Raw genomic sequence first — 10,313 nt, forward strand, 5'->3', positions numbered from 1 at the left:
TTTTAAATAATAACATGTAATATAAGATTAGATATACAAGTACAAATGGAATTACTTCATAATATATCACGCAAACACATTTATAAAAAAGGGGAAGGAATTAATCACAACACAATTTCTCAGCACATTAGTCTGTATTACATAACAACACTGACGTATTTGCTTAAGCTGTCAGACGATAAGTCAACTATGTAATAAATCAATGTCCATTACATAATGAAGAATACAAATTCATATAACGTAGTTATTAATTTTCCAGCAACGATTGCTTTTAGAGAAACTTGTCAGTACAATAACTGTGTGGGCTGTCAGCGTTAGAAATGGTACCCGTATATTTTAATACAGTTCGCATATTGCTAGTGAATTATCAACTAGCTCACGTCAGCCCCTATATCGATATTTACGAGATAGATATATAACGTCATTTGTTGATTCCATTTATGTAATGTTAAAAACATTATAAATAATGGCGGTCACGATCGTAGTACTAAACAATTCATAAAGTTGATCTAATTTTGTTAAAATATGTTGATAAACAAAACTCACTGCCAGTCTAATTACAATACAGTCTTATATTATAATCTTACAATAATCTCAAAAATCTTTAGACTTCAATTGTTTTCGACAAATACTCGTCCCTATTGAAAAGTACGAATTTTAATGAAAATTTCAAAGACAAAAGATTTTTCCCGTTATATTCCACGCTATAGAGCAGAACAATGGTAACTAAAAATAGCGCGATAATATCTCGATACCTCAGTAAATATAGTCAAATCGAGTAACTAGTGATCAGAGAATTGTAATAACATCTGATACGAACATCATTAGCAACATGTTTAATATAGAACAAAACACGGCTTTGATTCCAAAACACAAACACAAGCGTGCATCTCCATTCAAATATCTGGCTTGGTTCAGTCAGTTCGTTCGAGATCAATTTGAATCCCATGTCGGTGTATTTATACCAACGAACTCCGCTGTCAAAGACACAACATAATTCCGTACACTCCAACACATGGAAACTACCCTCAGACTAATTATTATACAAACTGCAGCTACGGAACGCAATGGCGACGTTCGCGCCAATTTCCTGCAATACATGTTAAATGGCCGCCAATCGAACCCTCTTCCTCCCAACCCCATCCGCTAGGGCTGCAATTCAATTGTCCACACATTTCATACCTATGAAATGCGATTATAATTTAATCTGACATGCAATGGTATTACTATATAACAAGACTAAGCAATTGCATTTTGTTAATTATTTGTAATTACAATTATAAGAAAATTTAGAGAAAGTAAAGAATAATTTCGTGAATAATATTTAGAACATAGAATGTTACATTAGTTTTGCACTTGCCTTTTAACGTTTCAAAATAGTTTAAAATATTACAAATTAACAAAATCTAATTTTTGGTTAATGGTAATTAATATTAAAGGCTACCCTTTCTTTATCTGGTGTTTATGTCGTGTGACAACCCTAACTCGCCGGATCTACGCTGGTTCTAAAAATTGATGGCAAAAGTGATTGAAGTGTAATGACGCAAACGCGAGCAACTATGTTATTTTATTAGAAAGATTACGTGGAAATTTTATACCGTGAAAGTCAGTGGAACTTTTAAAGTAAGGTCAGGATTATGGAGATAGTGACCTAACTTGGTGAAAGACTTCTAAATAGTTTTCCAAACAATATCCAGTAAACTAAGTATGAAATTTTGTTATCAAGCTTACACAACCCGATTGGCGCCCAACGTGGGCTTCCGGAAAAATATTCAAATATTTTTTATAAATATCAAATGTACTATTGCTATATTTTTTCTAGATGAGTCGATAGTTTAAATAAAAGAATATCCAATATTATAAATAAAATAAAATCTCTATTTATTATTGCTTTGAGCGTACACTACCCAATAAAGTATTCCATTTCAAAGCATTTCGCTTTAAAAACTTTACCAGTTTACAGTTTTTCAAATATTTCACCAGAAATTTATTTCCACTACAAATTGAATATAAGAGCAGCGCGGCACGCCTCCGCTTCTAGTATATTAAGGTATTATGTTTCGAGAAACGATATTTGCTGATGGAAAAATACAAAACGGAAACCAAACAGTTGTATGTGTGGCCAAGCTGACTTTAGCAATAATAAGTATGATTTTATTTTCAATATCTGTCTTTTATATTAAGAATCGTTATTGCGGAATATTCAACTAACGAACAAAATATTCTGTTCCTTTTATGCTTCTATCTTCTTGCGATCATTTTAAAATACTAAAGATAATTAATGTATATAATTCATATTTTTTATTAAAGAAACAGAGACATAATTCCATGGTTAGTAACAAAAATAATAAATAATAATAATAATTGATGAAATCCTACTACTACAGTAATATACGGTAAAATTAAAAAAAAAGTTTGTATTGTTAAACATGTACAAATACATAACATGTGACATAGGAATTACTTTTCCTTAATATGTCGCAAAGTCGAATGAAATTGACATAAATGGGCACATTCCTATTGAAATTTACTTGTTGGAAGTCAAAACTACGTAACATGTACTGGTTCAAACTTTCTAGATCAACGACAAAGTTTCGTAGGCCGTGGGAAGGCAGACACGCATTATTCGGTCGTTGTAAATGGCATACGCCGTAAGTTAGTCCCAAACAACTCACTCAACTTTTTCCCCACGAACCCAATCGAAAGGAACTACTTCTCGATTGCCTATAACCATAGTTCCGAATTCCCTCACAAACAACTGGTAGTTCTGATCTGAATTAACGTATGGCGATCGTTTTCATTATTTTTCATGTTTTTTTCAAATCGGAAAAGTTTCCCGAATTGCCTTGTAAATGAAACTTCAGTACTTTTTCTTTTAGCATTACTTTACTTTGGTGATTGAAGTAAGACATTATGTGCCAATATATTTTAATGAACATCCAAAAATTATGAAAGTTTCTTTCAAATTATTACGTTCGTTTTCATCTTATTCTTCGTACATCAAGCAATAGATATCATTTTTCAAATCAGATTTCCATCACAGCTTATCCGATAATGGTACAGAATATAAAAGCATACAGTAATTTAATTCTTAAAGCGAAAAAGTAGAACTTATTATGGAATAAAAATACATACCATACGCGATTAGTGCTTACTGTAGTGCTGTAGTGCTTACTGAGAAGTGTGTAATATGATTTAAGCTAGTTCAAATAAAAAAGTAGGTATTCGCCGTACCTCGGAGATTAAACGGGATACTGGATATGATCGCAGCAGGTACTAATTTATTTCAGTCATTTCATAAAATACCTACAAAGCAGTTAATTGAATTTAACGTTTGAAATGAGACTGATAGCAACTTGAGACCAACTCAATAAAGTAACGACAGTAAGAAAGAAACAAAGAGATCGTGTTTACTAAGATGGAATTTAATTAAGACAATCAGAAAAATTTAATCAAATATTGTCGTCGAAAGCAAGATCCTAATCATAGAATACTTAAACGTATACCATAAACACTATATTCAACGGAACCTCGGAATTAAAGTTAAAATTATATATGCAGTTACCAAAATATCTTTGCTAGAAAATAATATTACGTTGGACAATTTTCACCGTCAACTTGCGCGCAAGTCATACACGCTGCATTTGTAGATAAAATTTATGCATCTTGGACAAGACGTGGTGTCGCCGGTTTCACGGACCACGGGTTAAATGGGTCAACACAATTTCGTAGTTTGACTATCGGGTGAGGTCAAACAGATCCCACTTGAACCCTCTAGTGCATTGACTTTATGTGCTTCAAATTATGGACGATTGTTCAAATAAAGCTTCGATTTAATGGAGCTTGTAGTAAGTTATAACATACTTAAAACCATTGATAACAAAATTGAAATATAGAATATATTTTTGCATTTACTATTCATTTTATTGAATAAAATCTTATTCCATTTCAGTTTACAATATATTACTATTTTTAAATATAAAATCATGAAGGAACATTTAATGTATATTTGAATATTGTTCATGGGATTGGAAAGCGGTAATTGTTTCTTTGTTTACGTTCAATAACATTCTATTAAAATGAACTTCAAATAGAAGACAATGAAAATGGTTATAATGAAATTGCTTCTAAGCAATTAATTAATTTTCGAAATCGAGTTTTAAAATATGTCATCCAACATTGATGAATTATGTAACTTTGAAGATGCATAAATTATAACAGTTTATGAAGCAAAGCCCGCTAGGAATAGATTAACATATATCAGATTCGCTAAACCAGTATTTTGATCTCAGCAGAATCGAATCATCTCAGAGATTACTCACACAGCCATGCTTATACTCCCTAGGGATTAAGTTATCGATTCTATCATGTCGAGAAGTATGTGGGCGGTACCTTAAAGTTGTAGCGTGGATTTATGCAGATAATCTAGACGCAGACCCAACATTTACGTAAGATCGATCTAACCAAGACTTGATTTATTATTCTATGAATTTGTAATTCATGGTGACAACTCGATAAGAATCGTTCCTAAGGCACCCGGTTTTCGTAATTGTCGATCTTCGAAACTACCATAGAACGCTTCTTCGTTTGGACAGGCCACCGATACAGCATGGTATAAATACTGACCCCTATGTTCCACATATTACCCATATATTTCCTAAAAGGATATATTGATTCACAGATGGTTATTTGTCTATCGGTTTCCGTAGGTACCACCGACGTATCGGTTGGTTTATTGCCAAAAAGCAACACTTTTTACTGCTGTTTTTTGCGTTTTGTTGGTTAAGCAAGCTTATCAAATCTCAGATCATGATTTTCTTAATGAGATCTTAGTTGAGATTTTCTTATTATATTTATGTTTTATACTACTGCACTGTCGTATGCAGATATGGTTCTTCACAAAATGTTTTGTTAACTGTTTATTTAAACTTATGAATATTAATTTTTTTTTTTTTAAACTGTCTTTATTCGTCTACGCTCTTACAAGGACATGGTATCGTCATTTTTTTAAGTTTGATTTATTTACATAGGTACAGGTATTAGATAAAACTTCATACCAAATATCATCAAATCAATCATCATCATCAACGGTTCAGAGGTTTAGCCGTAAAAGCGTCACTGGCAGATAGAATTACTTTCACATTTAAATATATTAGTATTGATGAATCTAAATTATGGTACAATTACAGATTATAAAAATTCTGAAACTAAAATGGTGCTAATTTCTTTTTATATTTTTTCAGATGAAGTTGACGTGATCGGTTATACGTCGAACCAGAGTGACAGCGAGTCGCTAGTGTCGGGTCACAGCGGTGACAGTGGGGTGGGAGTGGCGCGCGGGCGACGCTCGCGACGTAGCAAGCCTGCGCGCGCGCACCGCGTCACGCGATACACCAGGGTGTAGGTTAGTATTATTCATTTAAATTAAATTAGTTCTGCATGGAATCCTTAATAATTCAATATAAAAATCAGTTGCGCAGGCCATATATGTCATATCTTTATTAGCAAATTAAAACATAAATGAGAATTTTATTTGATACTTCTTTAATTTTATTTACAAAAAACATAGTAAAATAAACGTTGTTTAATATTATAATAAATATTGGTTTGACTCTTTCGTATAATAAGAAACATTATATTTATTTTTATAATTAACACGACTGACTAGAAGTTTATCGATACACAGTTTCATTTCAATATAGCAATTGGCAAGGTGTGCGGGATGTAGACAATATAATATAAAATACTGGTGGTAGGGCTTTGTGCAAGCTCGTCTGGGTAGGTACCACCCACTCATCAGATATTCTACCGCAAAACAGCAATACTTGATATTGTTGTGTTCCGGTTTGAAGGGTGAGTGAGCCAGTGTAATTACAGGCACAAGGGACATAAAATCTTAGTTCCCAAGGTTGGTGGCGCATTGGATATGTAAGCGATGGTTGACATTTCTTACAATGCCAATGTCTAAGAGCGTTGGTGACCACTTACCATCAGGTGGCCCATATGCTCGTCCGCCTTCCTTTTCTATAAAAAAAAAAAAAAAAAAAAAAAAAAAAAAATATAACAAAGAAAGTTTATTATTCCAGGTGAGCGCGCGCGGCGCTAGCGCGGTGCGGTGTGCGCGTCTCCGCCACCAAGCGACTGTCTTCGTGTAAACAAAACAATCGTAGGACATTTTGTTGGTACATGTACTGAGGCGAATGTTGTTCGTGACTGAGTGGGGACCCCGTCCCGGGAGTGACTCGCCGGAGATTGTCTGCGCCCGCGCCGCACACACACACACTACTCGACACACACACCTCCGCGATCCATTACCGAGTACAAAATTGCCAAAAAAAATGTATAAACAAGTTTATTTTTCTCTCTTTTCTACTCTTTGGTGTTTAAACTTGGAATATTGTAAATCACCCGCTTCACACTTCATCACAAATGGGGCTCAACTGCTGTTTTCGAGATATAGTTTGCCCCTAACACGAAAATTATTTATCACATTTTTTTATTTCATTATTTCTTAATATATTTATAAATTACATGTTTATTATTTGGAAAGTGCGTTTTAATTCCTTAGGTACTTATTGTTATTGATATCCAGAAATGATGTCGCGAGAGCGAATGTTTTATAGATATCAATTTTATATTTTGTATATAATTTTATTTTTTCTTGTATAATTTAATTAAATAGATTTTAGATCTGTGCGTGTTGGACGATCTAACCGCTGCGAAATTGTTTTGGGTTTATCATCTTACATGGCAACCCACCAAAAATATTTAAGTTTTAACGAAAAATAATAACGAGAAGGTACTAAAAGTGCGGCTATGAGATTTTTTGTAATATCACATAGACCGCTTTTTCCTGTACCTCATTTGCTATTCGTGTTGCCATCTCTCTCGATGTCGCGATCGCTATTTATAAATGACGTCACATCCGACTTAACAAAATGACGGGAAACATTTCGATAGAGAAAGAAACACGTTTGCAAAATCGCTAACATTGTTAAGTATTATATTGAATGTTTATGATCTCACTTCATTGTCACAGGCCTGTGCGAGTAATGTGTCATTTTATATATTATTTTTTTCATTATATTTTAAATCTCCAGGCCAGTTAAATTAGATTTATTTACGCATTAGGTAACAAATATGACCAAATCTGTCGTTTGACACACTTACTCGCATGGTTTTTAATTTATGTGGACACACACATACCAAAAATAATATTATATGGAATGAAAAGCTGGACAATACACTGTGTTGATAAAAACCTTTGCTAGGAGACATCTATATTAAACAATATATTTTTGTTATGACTATTGTATCTTATAATATTAAATTGTTAATTCATTTTACTATGTATGGCTCGTTTGATCGTATTGTTTAAAGGTATTTTTCAACGACAATATGTTCATGGACCTTCGCTCGATTCAAATCTCAATTGCTTCCTTGGTCCTGCAGAATGTTAGTTTTTTTTTGAATTCATAAATTTATTGTAAATTGTTTTAGGTATGGATGTTATAATAAGTATAGTTATAAACGTATAATTATTGAAATGACAGTCTGATCTCTTAACATAATGCGTTATCGGTTAGCGGCTTAGCCGCGTGTGTCCGTCGGGCGCCTCTCACTCTAAAATAAAAACTTTAATGTCACGATTAAAATTCCCGCCAAAATGTATTTAAATTATTTTTCAATGTATCAAAAAATGTTTGTTATTTTTGAAAATCAAAAATTAATTTAAAATATTTTATTTAATTGAATCAACGAGTATGTCTAGTCGAAATAAAAATACATTAAAAAAAATTTCAACTCATGAATTTTACGGTTACATTTTGGCGCGTATTTTAAACGTAATGTTATCTGTGCCCGATGCTTGCATCAGCTTTACGAGCTGCGGCTGTTAGAGAATTAACTCTTTAAACTGTTGCAATTTCTTACGAAAGAAATTTTATTGCAATGTTACAAAGAATATTTTAAGTATAGGGCCAGTAGTAATAACGGTCACGCAACACGCGTAAAGAGTTCAATACTCGGATAGCCTTAGCTGCGTCTGTCATATCCTGCCTCAAATATGTCAAAAGAAAAAAAATATATTTATCTTTTGGAAATTAATATATCACAAATTTTTATTTATTTATAAGGCAGTGCTCTGTCGATTTTATTTAAACCGTACCAGTGTTTCGCTTCAACTCGCATGCCTGTCGTTCGATAGGAGACACTTCAATATTTCACCGAAGACCTTTGCGATATCTCATTCATGTTTCATTTGCAACCGAGTGTAAATGGGTAGAAGCGGCGACGGGACGCTCTAAGAGTACAAATTCTGTATAAGCCCTACTTGAGTGTTAATTCTAAACGTTAATTTTAATCACGAAACAGGGAGAAGGTATCGTCAGAGTATGAATCTAGTGTTAAGCGCGCGGGCGACAGTCGTAGCCGACGGTGCAGCTCTGCCTTCGATGTTGTCTCTTCCTTATCTGAATATCGGTATCCTATTGCTACAGTGACTTTGATTTGCGATATCTTCCGACTGTACCCTCTTCTCGTAGACGTTTCGAGCGCGTAGAGCGCCTTATATACAGGTGTCTCACTGTAACGATAGGGTATTAGAAGCGGTGCGTGCTCTGTACGTGCGCATCTCATTAGATAAGAAAAGTGTTATTAGAAACAAATTGCAATAAATAAGCCGCCCTCCGCCGCCGCTCCGCGCTTAAACCCAACTTAGTCGCTGTAAATTAAAATTAGTCCGGCGTTGTAAAAATATCACCGATTTGTAAATATTTGGAGCCAAAATTTTTATACAAATTATTAAATAGATATATTCTTGGACCAAGTTGACGGTGGAGCGGCGGCGGGGGCCGGCGACTGCGTGGAATGAAGCCACGAAGCGCTCGTTTCGTCACCGGCACGCCATTACTCGGTTTGACGTTTCATTTGTCACGAACGTCGAATTAGTAATATATATTGCGTCCGTGCGACGCGAGCGCTTCAAACGAAACCTCCGTGTATTCGTTATCCAAGTTGGCGGCACGCAGTCATTCGTTGTCTGATCGTAGAGGCAAACATTAGGTACTATTGTGACTACTGCTGATGTGACTTGGCAGCATTATTCTATGTAATTGACGAAAGCACATATAATTTACTATATGTAAAAAGTTATAGAATTAATTTAATAAAATTATAAATAAATATTTATGTCTATTCATTTTCCCATCCCAAACGAAGTTTTAAATTTTGCTTAATTTAGTTAAATTTAGCAATAATATTAGTTCTTTGTATTTTATAACAATAATTTACCTTTTCAACCGAAAAAATGTCTTTGATACTCTATGAATGGAACTATTGAATTGTTAAACCAAATCACTGTTTAATAAAAAAAACAACAATATATCCAGTTTACATTTTATTTCCACGTACAATCAAATATAAATATAATGGTAAAACATCGACCAGCGATGGAACAAGACACGATTTAACTATGTATAATTGAAATAAGAACAAAAAATAAAAAAAATTTGGAGGCTGTCATTAAACTACATAATTTGATATTTTAAATATAATATATATATAAAAATATTTAACTCAAGAATAATACAAATAAGAACGGGAATTTTTCACTACTTTATTGTTTATTATTAATATATTTATTTTTAAGTAATGAATTTAACTAAAATCATACATAAAATAATTTGTCCTGCCATTTAAATCCACAATCCATTTTCAAATTTAGTGTCAACTACAATATATTTGTGCTTTCATTTTTAATCTACGTAATTCCTACACAAACTTTCTTAACACTAGTGAGTATTTAAATCAACTTAACATTTATAAAGATAGAATAACACAACATTATCAGCGTCTCTGCGTATATAAGCTCGCGTGGTCACCCTATAGGTTGTCTATGGTCTCTTATTATTGGTTAATTTTAATTTAAAAAAAAAATTAAAGCGATTGCTCTGTACACGTGAAAAGGGAAACCTTTTTGCGTGGAAACGTTACATATAGAAACGTTGCAATCGTCAACCTTAAAATTTTACTCTCATCGCGCCCACGTAGCTTTTCCTTTAAAATATATATTTCCAATACTACAACGCTGAACTTAATAAATGAAAGGTACGAAATAATTTAAAAAAAAATGACTATCAAATTAATACGAATTTAAATAATGTAAGAGTATATTTTGAAAAAACTTTGGAATGTTTAGAGGCGTAAAAATAAAAACTATAATATTAAAATAAATGGCAACACTTATTTATATGATGTACGATATTTATATTATACGTATTTAATGGTCTCTTCGTGTTATATATAAGTACTTT

General features: G+C 33.0%; 1 protein-coding gene across 2 annotated transcripts in view; it reads left to right on the top strand.

The window, feature by feature from the left end:
* LOC126772253 (max dimerization protein 4-like) overlaps positions 1 to 9,185 on the top strand; it is a 282,429-nt gene extending 273,244 nt beyond the window's left edge. For both annotated transcript variants that reach the window (XM_050492540.1, XM_050492541.1), the window contains exons 6-7: positions 5,244 to 5,404; positions 6,087 to 9,185. In XM_050492540.1, coding sequence (XP_050348497.1) covers positions 5,244 to 5,404 — 161 coding nt within the window. In that variant the 3' untranslated portion in view covers positions 6,087 to 9,185. The remainder of the gene's footprint in view (positions 1 to 5,243; positions 5,405 to 6,086) is intronic.
* The last annotated feature ends 1,128 nt before the right edge of the window (positions 9,186 to 10,313 follow it).

This window comes from Nymphalis io, chromosome 12, assembly GCF_905147045.1.
Source record: "Nymphalis io chromosome 12, ilAglIoxx1.1, whole genome shotgun sequence".
NCBI lineage: Eukaryota > Metazoa > Arthropoda > Insecta > Lepidoptera > Nymphalidae > Nymphalis > Nymphalis io.